At 29.6% G+C, this 14921-nt stretch overlaps 2 protein-coding genes across 2 annotated transcripts in view; one reads left to right on the top strand and one right to left on the bottom strand.

The window, feature by feature from the left end:
* The window catches only part of LOC100748016 (ATP-binding cassette sub-family G member 1), a 35311-nt gene that overhangs the window by 5429 nt on the left and 14961 nt on the right, over positions 1-14921 (bottom strand). The window contains exons 2-6 of the mRNA XM_003491655.4: positions 13877-14293; positions 7006-7123; positions 3826-4021; positions 3263-3410; positions 132-371 (exon numbers count right to left, since the gene is read on the bottom strand). Coding sequence (XP_003491703.1) covers positions 132-371; positions 3263-3410; positions 3826-4021; positions 7006-7123; positions 13877-14096 — 922 coding nt within the window. The 5' untranslated portion in view covers positions 14097-14293. The remainder of the gene's footprint in view (positions 1-131; positions 372-3262; positions 3411-3825; positions 4022-7005; positions 7124-13876; positions 14294-14921) is intronic.
* On the top strand, positions 661-1477 carry LOC112213301 (DNA ligase 1-like). Its single transcript, XM_024369522.2, has one exon. The coding sequence runs from the start codon at positions 753-755 to the stop codon at positions 1392-1394; it is 642 nt and encodes a 213-aa protein (XP_024225290.1). The 5' UTR covers positions 661-752; the 3' UTR covers positions 1395-1477.

Here is a 14921-nt window from a genome sequence, read left to right as displayed (position 1 = left end):
TTTTGATGTATGTAGTTTTACGATGTAGTGATAGATTTTTCTTTGATGACCTTGAACAGAGTGCACATTTCATACAGTGTGGTTCGACTGTAAACATGAAAATGACCCGAAAGGAATGTCGCTGTACGTACGAAAGTCAGCTGGGTTGTGGTAAGGCGGGCAATCAATACCGATCGAGGACATATGAGGCAACAGAGATTTAACCGACCCCCTATATATGCAATATCCACCGGCAACCGCGTAAATGGCATCAAACATCTCTAAGAGCAACGCACTTGGTTGGTGTATCGTGCATATTATCGTACGCCTTTCTATTTTAGCAAGACGCTTCAACAACGCGACGCACTGGCTGCACGAAGACGAATCCAAACCTAAAATTACAAAAAAAACTTTTGAATTTTTTTTAGGATTTCAAGATTTTAAAAAATTTAAGGATTATTTGTATAAAACCTTTAAATAATTTTTATGTTATAAGTAGACTGCTAACGTTTGTGGAATTTTATATCTTTGTGAGAAAATGGAAATTGGGAGAGCAAGAATTAGAAGAGGTGGACTAGATAAGATACCTAGGGTATATACTACAGAAAAACGGCAATGATGAGAAGCACATACAAGACAGGAGAAGAGAGCAATAAGGATAAAGGACAGGATAAAGAGAGCACATACAAAATAGGAAAAAGAGAGCAACAATTGCAATGAAGAAAACATGGAACGTTGGAGAAAGAATATTCAAATAGGACTACAAAAGGAGAATGAAGATGTTTGGAGCACTGGTAGAGAGTGTGGTGTTGTTTGGAGCAGACGTATGGGGCTGGAACATGCAAGAAAGACTGGATAGAGTACAAAGGAGATATGCGAAATGGATATTAGGCTTAGATATGACAACACCAAATTATATATTGATGAAAGAATGCAAGATAATAGAAATAAAAGAAAAAGCATTAAAAAGAGCAGCAAGGTATGAAGAGGAAGCCCTAAAATCAAAAATGGAATTAGTAAAGAAGTGTATAAAGGAAAGAGAGAGAAACTGGGGAAATGGCCATGAAGAGAAAAGAGCAAGAAAGAGAAAGAAGGAACTAGAAGAGGTGAGAAAGGGAGGGTTGCAGATAGAAGCAGGAGAGGAGCAAGAAAGGATGACAGCAGACCAAATTATAGAAGAAAAAAGAAAGAAAGGAGCAGAAGAGAGGGGGAAAAGAATAAGGGAATCTATATATAATATATGCCACAGAAATATAGCCAAAGAAAAATTACCAAAGTACTTAGAAGGGAGGATGAAATGGAAGGACAAAATACTGGCAAGATTCAGATGTGGAAACGAGATCAAAGCAAGAAATACTGGAAAGAAGAGGGAGAAAAAAGATGCAGACTATGTAGAAGGAAAGAAGAAGATCTGAGACATGTAATAGAAGAATGTGAAATAACGCGAGGACCAAAGGACATAGGAAAAACGCTAAATGAGACTGTAGAAGGTTTAACAGAACTGAAGGCAATAATAGAGAAGAGAAGGGGAAACGACAGGAAGGATCCACAGCAAGGAGGCTACAGACCAAAGTTGCAATAGTTTTTAGTAATTAGTTGCTAATTTGTAGTTTCTAGTTTTAGTTTTTAGAGATAGAATAATTAAGGGAGTGCAATAGAATAGAGTGGAAAAGAGGGGGGGGGGGGTAGACATATAAGAAGAGAAATAAACATAAGAGATGTAAAACCGAAAGTTCGTCCAAAGCCGAAAGGCACGGACTAAACAATAATAAATAAATAATATATCTTTGTGAGTACAACTTGGGAAATACAGTACTTTGGATACACCTATAAATTAATAAATAAAATATAATATATATTATATATAACATAAACATGTGCATTGTCTACTGATAAAAATTTTAAAACTAATTGAAATGCTGAAGATATAAGTATTAAGAACTTAATGATTTCTGAAACATGTTACGTATCTGTCTTTCATAATTCAGTATTAAAACACTAGGACTTAAAGATAATTTGAGATTTCAAATTATCGTTGTGTATAGACTGCGGATATTTATGCAGTTTTGTGTTTTTATGATCATAACTAAAAAATAGAATTTACATAGAGATTTGTTCCATCCATTGTATATAACTATAACGAATATTCTATTTTGTATATTTTATATATTTTCGTATACACATTCTGTGTATTTTTATATATTTATATGCATAGTTGCATAAATCCGAAATCTAGTTATGTATATTATGGATTATTATCATAACGTCTAAATAATTATGTTCAATAAAAGTTAGTATGTCACTAATATGTTGTCAAGACATCGCTAAATTATAAAAATAATTTTTACATGTTTCTAAGATACATGAACTGGCGATACCCGGAAATGCTGTTGTGCTTTGTAACATGCATCAGCGGCAATGATGCAACTAAACTGAAATTAGTCATTACAAAATGCTGCACCGCCTACTCCGATAGGAGATTTTTATATTTTGTATCCACAACATAAAAGATCTATCATACTATTGCACAATATACATATACAAATTATTAGTTTACTTATACTTTCTATAATTAAAGTTACTCAACTTTTTAATCTATATTTCTTTATTAGAATTATCTTAAAACTAACAATTGATATATCAATATTTATGTAGAATTAGAATAGAATGATGGATGAGAATCGTGTATAGTAAATTGTATTTGTTATTGCAAAGCGTCTGTATCGCACCAGTAAAGACCTTGTAGGATGAAACGTTCCAAGCATTCTATGATACGACCTATAATGGATTCAACTAGTAGCAATTGACTATCAGTGTTGTCTCAAACAAACACGTTCGTCGTTACCGGTTTTTTTCTATCGTAAATTTGCCATGTGCGACTGATATTAAATCCATTAAAACAACGCAAATTCGAATCTATAGTTAAAGATCCATTAAAAAGCTATTGATAGATAAAGATGTTTGGTTACATAAAGAAACTTCGATTAAACAATATTGTTCTTAATATCATATTTTGTAAACTTCTGTAATTTTAAATTAGAAATTTTTATGCAATTAATATTAAAAGTTGTTCGAAATTCTTGTAATACACGATGATGTAGAATTAAGAAATTGTAAAATAAATTTATATGTGTCTAGTTCCAATTTATTTCTTAATAGCACCATCCTTCTTTCATATCTATAACCATAATCTTGATAGCATTAAGTAAAAAGCAAAATTCGAAAAACATCTTAAACGCAACGTCTAGTGCTTAGTGTCCGTACAGGAGTATTTCGTAATTACCGGTTGTTGGTTCGTCGAGGAATAATACTGAAGGATTACTTAAAAGCTCCAGAGCGACGTCAAGTCGCTTTTTCTGTCCGCCGGACAACTTTCCACAAAGGGTGTCATAGCAATGGCTTAATCCTAACATTTCTAAGAGTTCCAAAACCTGATAACAAAAAATACATTACCCTTTATTAAATGTATTATCGTCATATTAATCCACATTGCATAAATTGAGTTTAATATTAAATTAGATATTTTTATATCATTAATTCTTTCAACTACTTGAAAATTTTTTGAGATCTTTAAAGCTTTAATAATGTGAAACAGTATCAGTATTTTGTAGACTTTTACATTGTTAAATTAGACATTTTTATTCAAAAATGTAATTTAAAAAATTTCTAGAAATGCTTGTAGCAATTGTAAGACATTATGATGTTTTTAATCATTCATAATTTTGTAGGATTTTTACATTTTTCTATTATACAATTTTCAAATAAATTATTTTGTTGTTAAATAATGGAGAACATTTGAAATTGATTTTGAATATGTAGTTTAGAATTGTATAGCAGGTTACAAACTTGAGTGTGTTTATAGGCTGAATTTATACTGTAGCCAAGTTTTAAGTGTGCAGCTAATGTCATGGCTTCTCCCACGGTGATCCTTGTTCTCATTAGGGATTCCTGTTGTATGTAGCATGATGTTCTCTTCCATCTCTCACTGTACGGAACCCTAACTTTTCCATTCACTAGAATCTTTCCCCGAACGCCTTTCACTCTGAAACACCGTTTTGTTCCTAATTAATTCAATGGCATTATTAAGATTATTTAATTTTTATGATAATATAATTATTTAATTATATATGATTATTTAATTTTTAAGAGAATACCCTAGAATAGTATTGAATATTTTAGTATGATCAATATTCTTGAAATATATAATAAATAAAAATTTATAAACTGAATAAAATTGATATTTATTTAATTATAGATTCAAATATTAATTGTGGTAAAAAAGCTCATAATATTGCATTCATGTGTAAAATATTCAGTAATCGTTTTCAGCTCATTACCAAGATTTTCTTCGTATAATAAATTATTGAATCAACTAACATTTAATCTCATTCCGGATCACGTGCTGCGCAATCTAACTGTATTCAGATAATATTTACTGTTCTTTAGACCATGTTTCTTTTTTATGTGAAAATGTTAATATTTCAAAATATATACTGAAAAATCCCGTTCTTCCGTTGAAAATTACCTTTTATTTAATTTTCCATTTGTTTATGAGATGCATAAACGATCGATACTTTCCTCGGGATAAATGTTTATTTAAAACATCTAAAGAAAACGGAATGGTAAATTTACACATTTATAATAATTTATAGACTGAATAAAGAAAACGCAAATCTATTTCTATTACTATTAATTATTCTTAAAATAAATATTTTCTTATTGGGTAATTAATAAGTTTTAATTTTAAGATTTGTTTTAGATTAATTTTAGTTTAGATTATTTTCTTTAGATTAATCTCAATTAATAATAAAAACAATGATTAATCTATAAATTATGTTACTTAATTTTATGATTAGCTAGTTCATTGATTTTTTATCTGTTATTATTTCACTTTCATAACTAATTCCTCATCCAAATCAATTTTTCAATTTCCTTTCCTATTTGATTCTATATCAACTCAATCTATTTGTAATTATCCATGACTCATGAATTACCCTTAATGCGTTATATAATAATCATTAAGACGAACGGCTTTCTGGAAAGTAAATTTCTAAGGCGATACTTCCTCGTGTTCCAGAAATTAATTAAGATATTCATCGTCGATTTCAATGATCGTCACGTATAGTTCATGACGTTGTACAAAGTACAATTTAACATATAATTGCAACTTCCTAGTATTTATTCTAGTAGAATCAGATTCTAGAGAAACGTATTAGCAATTACTCGCAGAAATCATAATGTAATTCTCACTATTATTGACATTTTTAAATATGTAAATATTTCTACAGAGAAATATGCTGACAGAATGATTTCTAAAAGCATACGTTTTACTTACAATTAGTTAATGTATATTTTGTACTTTTGGGGATAAATATTCATTAAAAAGGTCATCTTCGATTTCGATTTTGAAATATAATGTAGGGTTCAACATTTTGAACAACTTTTTTCTATACATATAACCAGCAGCCAACCTTGATTTTTGAATTGCACATAAAAATATCTCGCCGCACTTAGTTATATAAAGAGATCTCGATACTCACTATGGAAAATCATCTGAAAATTGGATCATGAAAAAGCCAACAAGGAAGATAACAAAGTTCACGCACTGTGAGACAGACAAAGATGAGTAGAGTGTTTCTCGTCTTAGCATTTATAGCATGTTGCGCATGCGTAACGAGACCTTTCTACTCTTCCATGTTGATTTTTCACGACTTAATTTTCGAACGATTTCTTCTATGCTTTCAACATATTAGTGTCGAGACTTGTTTATGTAAACATGAATATATAATATGAATATGTAACATATAATGAATATATAACAATGCTGGCCGGTTACATCACGGCGTGCAGACCGGGTTAATGTTAATATGGTTTGTCCAACGAAACGAAAGGGTAGATATAACAAAACATTGCTGTTGTTGCAGCCAGTAACCATACTAACCCAATTCTGAACTGAAACCTACCAGAGGGATATTTTTGCGTATAGCTGGAAAACTAATGCCGACGGCCGATTATATGTATAGGTTAGATATATAGGAAAGTTATTTAAAATATTGAGCTTTACAACACATTTCAAAATCGGCGAAAACAAAGGTGCCTCCTTTTTTTGTAAATATTTACTCTCTTTTATATACTTATGTTGTCTAGATGAGTTAGTTTAAATATCTGAATCATAACTTAAAAAAAAGAGAATTCAATGCAACACATAATACATAAGTTTGTATAACAGGTGTTTATATACCTCCATGAGTAACTACGTGTGCTATGATATATAGTGGATTCGTGTTCGAATGAATTAATCATCTAAAAAGCGAATGCAATATGTGAGTTAAATTGTGATTGTACTTCATTATCATATTATGATAATTTAATATAATATATTTTATCAATAGATAAATAATAATATAATATATTTTATCAATAGATAAATAATAATATAATAATAATATAATATACAATATGTTTCATTAATAGATTCCTTATAGTATAAGAGAACAATCAGTATAACATAATGATCTTTTTGATCGTGCTGCGTTCTTTCAGTCAGTTTCGATCCAATTTTCTAGCTTTAAAAAATATTCCAAGTTTGGACAGAATGTGAGAAAATTCTGACTGGTATGCATGATTTCAATCGTATATAAAACATCCTCTTGGTTAAGTAAGGAAGTAATTAGTTAACTAAGAAACGATAATAAGGCAGATATTATAAGTATGGAAGAATGAATGAACAAACTTGTAAGCGAAATTTATCTCTAGACCGATGAAACTGAAATTAAATAGGATAGATAAATAATAATAATAAAATTAAATATCTTTCTGAAACATTAAAAATCTTTTTTGCATGCGAAAATTCAATAATCATTAAAGCACAAAAAGCAATGTGCATGAATATTGAAACTCGTGATACGAATATTAATGTAGTAAAGAACAGTATGTACGCAGTACGTTCACGTTCAAGTGTACCGATAACTAGAAGCCGCTAAATCATGTTCTTAGCGTCCTTGGCTTAGGCTAATAAATACTCACGTATAGCCGGCTAAGACGTTCAACAAAGTCGACTTCCCGGCCCCAGAAGGCCCCATTATGGCGACTAGTTCGCCAGCTTTGAATTCCCCACTGATACCATGAAGAATTTCTTTGGATTCTGCAATTAGGAAAGGAAAAATTGTTTTCACTCTCTATACTATACTGTCTACATTGTAGTCTACATGTAGTCTGTATTTGTTTCTTTGCTTCCTGCTATAAGAGAAAGGAAAAACTAGTTTTATTCCCTATAATTATGTTTTCTATATTTCCTAATCTCTATTTGTAAGATAAAATTTCTTCGCATTCTATACTGAGGAAAAAGAACATTTTTCTTTATTCTCTGCATTATATTGCCTACATTCTATAATCTCTATTTTCAAAGTAGAATTTTGTCGCATTCTGCTTTAAAGATAGACCACAAATTAGTAATCATAACGATGATTAATAGGATTTTTTCAATAAGAAGATGGAAAAATTGTTTCTATTCTTTATATTCCTTAATCTTTGTTTCTTAAAATATGATTAATTTTCTTAAACATACATGAAAAACAGAGATCTCTATACTATCCTTGGATTTAAATAGTTGTATTATAACAATTGTGCAATTTTCAATTCTTAGCAACAAATAAGAAATCTTAAATTGTTTTATTTTAGAAAGATTCAAATTAGTTCTACCAAATAAATTTCTTAAATTTTTGCTGAAGAAGAGTCAATGAACGGAAAAATAGGATGAGCTTCAATGGCTTCCATCAAATGTTAAATTAACAAACTAAAACACGGAGACATCAATGAACTGATATTACGATTTATCTTCAGATCATTTATCTATAATATCTATTCGAAGCATTTCGTCTCATTAATCCTCGCTTTATTAATAGAAGCAATTGTACTTAAATTTAACACGGTCTTTTTGTGCCAATATTTTTAGTAGAATTTCTCCTTGAAAAATATTCGCTCTTTTAAGAGACTCCAACTTCACAAAAAAATTGGTTCGCACATTCTGAGAAACCATAGTAATCAACGACATGGTTCAGTGATGCAGAAAACGATTCTTCGTTAATCAATATACTAAAATTTGTCATATTTTAATCCTGTTTGATTCATCGTACCAATTTTTTGTCAAAATTGGTTGAAATGCAATATTAATTAGTCTTTTATGAATTGTATTAATCTATCAGATTTATAAAATGATCTTATAGTAGACTCTATTAATGCATAACATTTAAGATGGAACTTTCTATGTCATTTAATTTGCGTTGCATTAATTCATGAGAAAAATTTTGTTCTTGTATTTATCTACGTGGAATATTTATCCGTATAAACAAATATAAATGCCACGTCGAAACGAAGGACAAAAGAAGACAATAATGAAAATGAAATTAACGACACAAACAATCGATGACTTTGCACTAAGTCGTACATTTCCATAACAGAGTGCATTTTTGTCCAAGACAAATATGCACATATTTGCTTTTTTAGTAATGTAAATAATTGTAAGCTCTTGTAATAACAACATGGTATTAAAGTATAAGTATAAAGTTACTGTATTATATATATATATTTCTAGTATATATAGTATATATATATATCTAGTATATAGTATATATTTCTATGATATATATTATTATAGTATATTATAGTCGTATATACAGGGTAAGACAGTAAGAATCACCACCTGAGATAACTCATTACTTATTAACTACATCAAAAGATATTTGAAATAAAATTTATTGCATTCGAGGGAGATGATCAAGTGAATATAGTTCGACTTTTTAATACATATCTTATATTTTTGAGATATTAAGGTGACCTTAAGTTTTTTAAATAGCACCATATATTTTTTATAACATTAGTCAATCTAAATGGATATTCTCTACAAGAAAGTAAAACACGAAAAGACGCGAAGCGATATTCTTGCATTTATATTGTTTTTATCTACCATGCGTTAAATTTGACAAATTATAAATGTGTATGAAAAAATATACGGTGCCATTAAAAAGTCTCAGAACCACCTTAAGATATCAGAATATATATAGTATAACAAAAAAATGGAACTATATTCACCTGATCAGATCTTTCGAAAACAATAAATCTTATTTCAATCATTTTTTGATGAAGTCAATAGATAAACGAATTTTTTCAGGTGGACATTATTACTGACTCATTCCGTATATATAGATATAGTTATAATATCGATGGCTTATTTTGAAAGTGGTATAAATCTGTCTTCTTTCATTTTGAAGTATTAAAGTGTTTGCGTTTCCATCAACTGAAAAATCCTAATAAGGTCTACTTAATTCGTCCATGTCTCTAGATGTTTAAATAGATGTGAATTCATTACACAAATAGTTTTTTTGAGAATTACCTAGCCTAATATCTCTTTTCAGGGTCATAAGTGAGCTTACTCTATTTTCAAAATTAGAGAATTGTAGAATTGAATAAATTTTGATTATTTAAAATTTATGTTTGATATTTGAAGACAAATAGAATGTAACTGTAAATAAATTGAAATTAACATAATATTATTATATTGGACTACAGTAAATATACCTGTATCATTATCAGATTCTAATGTTAACGCGAACTTATCCATTGAGATAAGAAAGCAAGATAACAAGAATACGTAATACTTTCTCGAATTTGAAATTTACACTTCGATACGAACCGATATAAATATAAAACTATTATTAATTTAATAATGCTTTAAGCGTAATAATACATACATTTAATTATAACAATTTAATTTAATGATAATAATAAATTAATAAATGTAATAATTATTTACAAGTATACTACCTAATCGCATTTAAACAAGTTGTTCACATCCGTACATGGAATATTATGTTGGATACAGAGATTAGAATTATATTCGCTATCATTCGCTTTTGATTAGGTACGTCGACTGTTTGGTCAGAGTACAGATTACAGAAAAACGGCTTACATTAATTTCAAAATAAACGTTTCTGCAGTTTCATTTATTAACGAAAATTCAGTTCATTAAAGCGAACGAATATTTGAAGATTTAAATTATAAATAAAAATAAAAAGTTCACATTATTATAAAGCCTATATAGTTATGCTATGTGTACTAATAATTATTGCTATAATAACTACTATAGTTTACTATGCTAAATATATTTTTACTACATATTATATTATATAATCTAATATTTTTTCATTATATATTTTGTCATTTATATGCATACATAAATCATAAAATTAGTAAAAACACGCGTAAATAAAGTGTTCATCGCAGACATTCATATTGATGAGATGTGCACACACAAAGAAAAGAAAAAAACAATACTCTATTGAACAGGTTTTTCTCGGAACATCGTCATATGAAATGCATGCGCTGTTGTCATCTATATTATGTCGTTTCGCATTTATCAATTTTCAAACGGAAGTCGAATTCATTATTCCTAGCACGGGCAAGCGTATAATAAAGAATTGTAATATTTAAAACATTTATTATCATTCATTCTGTTTTATGTTATCTTATTTCTATTATTTAATGCCACATCAACCGCATATTTCGCATATATATTATATCGAATTTAATAATAATAAATAATAATAATAGTCGTTTATTACGATTCTGTCTCGGTACAGAGATTGTTCTTATTTGTTACTCTTATATTTTAAGCATCCTTAAAATTAATAGTTTAAATAAAAGACTTCTATTTTCAATATTGTTTGTTCAAAATAATATACTGTTTCCGCTTTTTTTTGCTATTCACGGTGTCTCAGAGTATTCCATTGTAATATGCAATCTGCTCGCTGATTCCTTGGACATTAGTACAGTATATGTTCTTTGGTTTCAAGTTCATAATTATTGAATATGTCGTCGTTTTTGTTACTTAAATGAGCTTCTTCATTTCCAGCTAGTCTGAGCTGCACTATGTTTCTTATTATGTTTATTGGCAGTTGAAATTGAATATATGTAGTCTTCACATTTATATGCCTGCAAATCCTTGATACTTTTGTACATCGGATTATAATTGGAATTTAAGATACTATGTTTCTTCTCTAGGATATATTTCTCCCTGATTTTCTTTAGGATGTTTGGTAAGTTCCCTCTTTGCTGATGGATTGTATAATTTACTATAACCCATTTTATTAAATATATTTTTCATTTGTGTATACCAATTTCTTACGTTTTCACCTTTCTCAGCGCCGTCTCGTTTGAATATTTTCATTTTTGCTTTCCAGTTGTATATTTTTATCTTCATGAGTGGTTTCCAAAGTACTCCCACAGAGCAGTTTAACTTTTGCTAGGAACTGTTCGCAGGCCTTATTGAATGCCCCTAAGAACGTAAAAGTAACATCTAGATGCAGTAGATGTAGTATTTTAACACTTTTAATTCGTTCTCATTATATTTTGGCTCCATTTTCCTCTTTAGTTTGCCGGATTTGCAGAATACTATTATTTTATTTTTGTTGGTGTTGTCCTGGAGTTCGTTATATCGAATTTTACAATAGTGATTTTCGATATTTAGAGAATATTTAATCCTGACAATACAACGTAGGAATAATTCAATATGCAAATCTATATAGAACTGATTCAATGATTGAATATTAAGGTCAAATATTAGTCGCACATAGAAATCACTTGATAAAAATTTGCAACTTCAAGCCGTCAATTGTTCTGCTCTAGCAGTGATGACGCATCTTTTCCTTTGTCAAGCAATGGACGATCCAAGAAATCATCCCAAGCGTCGCAAACTATATATATTACGTATGTACGTATATACATGCCCGCATGCCATCGAGTAGTGTGCAATAAAAACGAATTTATGGTTATATTTAACTATACATGCTATGAGTCTTCCTTATTCCTTTGAATTTTTATGAATAACAATTCTAGTAAATGATTTGTATAACACGTGTAGTAAATGGTAAAACTAGAAAAATATAACACACAAAAATATAAATATAACATTAAAAAAAGGATTGAAATAATTTTAAAGATGAACAATCGAATAGAATAATAAAATAGTCAAAATCGATTAAGATTCAAATTAGTTAAAATCTGGAACATAGATAAATGTTTGCGGTCAAAAGCCTGGATCGACTTTTAATAAAACAAATTAGAATTAGCTGATGTCATATATGCACTCTTATATTTACTGTTCTTGTCTAAATACATACTCTTGGCCCATTTAACAATAAAAAATGTTTGTTTATAAGCATAGAACGTCAACTACACGTTTATTGTAATTAATTAAAAATTATTGTAGTCAATCATAATTTCCTACACATGTACTGACGTCTATGGTGGCGACCTCTTGCCACCTGAATCTCCTTTTCGATCGATTATAACGTTTTCTGCCAACATCTAATAATGGCGAAATGTTTCCAAAATGCCCAACATTAACTTTCTCCGCTCAAAACTTTCTTTGCTACTCTCAGGACCACTTCAACATCGCTTTCTCTCAGAGTCACGACGACATTTATTACGCTAAAAAGCGGAGAAACGCGATCCAATCGGATAAACTATTATCAAGCACTAACCTACGAGGTGAACTATTCCAAAAATAACCGATAAAATAAAAGTTTTTGTACGTTGCATTTTCAGAAACAAATATGATCGCCTTTAATATATGTATAATAATTCTATCGGAAAGCGAATTTATTCATGAAGAGATTAAAATATCATTATTATAATTACCATACAAGGTATTAAAAAAGTTGGGCGATATTCAAAAGATGTGAATCTAGACATAAGAACAACGGAGGAAGCTTATGTACATCATTTCTTAATGTTTAACATCTTATAAATATAATACTATACTGCAATATGATATTCATCTATGTTGCTATTGTCGCTCCGAAGTAAAGAAAAGCATAAATGGGAAAAAAGAGATCTATTAATATTACCATATTCATAAAGGATGATTCTGAACATTAAGACATCGTTGCAATAAAGTTACCATCACAGTAGAAGAAAATAGAAGTTTTTATTCTCACCTTATATGAAAGGCAACACAAATCACTGTATTCGGATTGAATACAATAGACATTATATTAGAATTCTAACATTAGATCTTGAATAAACGATAAGAGATTCGATTTATATAGATATTTCGTATTCTGAATTTTATTTCCTTTCGATATTCGAATTACGAAGCTCTTTGTATGATATAATTTTAATGAAATGTAACAAAATCATCCGGTCAAGGAGTTTCGGTAGTCATGCAGCATGCATCACCATGATGCTGAGATCTATGCGCGTTTGACGTACCTCAACTAACCTACTTTCGTCCATGGCTTTGTATTCTTTCGGAGAGAATTCTTTCGGGAAAAATAATGCTTTAGGGTAGTGGTTCTCAACAGGGATAAAATAAAATATTTGAGGACGCATTAAATTTTGTATAAATTACATATATCGATAAACATAGAAAAAATGACATAGACATTTAGAAAATCTTGTAAAATTATAATAATTTTAGTAAGTAATTAATGGCTGTAGTGTACCCATAAAAGTGTTTCCTAATCTATTAAATTTTTTATAATAAAATAGAAAAAATTACGTTAACTCATTGAATCTATCAAATTATCTATTTCAATTAATCTCTTTATCTTATGATTTTTTTTTTATTTGACAATAATATTGTTTCGCTTCTCGGAATACATGGCTATACATAACTTATGCATTAGGTTTCTTATAATAAAACGAAACAAATAGTGTCAAACAACTCTAAAATACTGAATGATCCCTTTATATATACTTTCAAAATCTAATTATTTTTCTATATATGTAAGAATTCACATCAATTTTAAAATGTTCAAAACACGTCTATTCGTATTAGACATTTTATCTAATCTACTAAGTTTTTCACAATAAAATAGAAAAAATAACGTGAACTTACTGGGTCTTAACTGTCGAAAGGTCCATTCTTTTACTCTATATCGGACGTCATAAAAAGCGAGGTCCACCTCGGGCTTTCTGGGGAAAGAGTATTTATCTTCTACGAAATAACTGTCTTTCGCGGCAACTGTCACTCCGTGTACGTCATCGCGGCTGTTGTGTTCGACCTGACAGCAGCTTAACGACGATCGGGATGGAGAACAGTGGGCAGAAGTGGTCATCGTTCGATAAACTACGTTTGGGGTTTCTTTCCACGAGTGTCGCTGCGTTCGTTCTGACCACAATTCACGTCTGTAATCGCATGTCTAACACAGCACCAATGATTCTGTCCTTCTTCCCTCCCTTTCGATTGGTCGAGTCCCGATGGTTTTGATTTCCAACCGATTACTATTCGCACATTATTAAGCCACGTGCTCTTCTGCAATAAGGTAAAACATACATAGGTATAATTAATACATTCGCATCATACTTATAATGACATTCTTTTAAATGATAACGTGAACAGATATAGGAAAACCAATCTAAACATGCAAATAAATTTAATAATTCATAATCCTTATCTTTTTCTTTGATCACTACAACTACCGATTTCTAACGGAGTAACATTTTTTAAACAATTTATTTTAGTATCAAATTGTTGTAGTTATACGAAAGTACGTATTATCAAACGATATGACAATTATAATGTACTTTGACCTTATTAATCAGTATGTAAATGATATAGTAAATTCAACAGTGTGCAAATATTTTTTATAGTTACTATATTATACAGACAATAATAATTAGACTGCGGATGTTTATCCATCCATGTGATTATCCATTGTAAATTATCCATATTTTTGATAAAGTATAGTATCCGGATTACAAAATTTTTGATGCTGAATATGTGCTCTGAGAGATACTTTAGAATACTACAACCGAAAGTGAGGACATTTTTCATGGCAATGAGCAATTTTGAAAATTCGACTTTATAAACATTTGGTTAACTGCGGTCTTAAGTATTAATTATAAAAATCTGCATAATATCATGTTCATATTGAGCGGTA

The sequence above is a fragment of the Bombus impatiens genome, unplaced genomic scaffold (genome assembly GCF_000188095.3).
Source record: "Bombus impatiens unplaced genomic scaffold, BIMP_2.2 scf_0582, whole genome shotgun sequence".
Classification (NCBI taxonomy): domain Eukaryota; kingdom Metazoa; phylum Arthropoda; class Insecta; order Hymenoptera; family Apidae; genus Bombus; species Bombus impatiens.
The sequence above is the reverse complement of the archived record's forward strand: the minus strand, read 5'-3'. Positions and strand labels throughout refer to the sequence as shown.

Bases quoted from the DNA above. Each gene is read 5' to 3' on its own strand.
- LOC112213301 (XM_024369522.2), top strand. From the start codon at position 753: ATGAAGATGTTTGGAGCACTGGTAGAGAGTGTGGTGTTGTTTGGAGCA.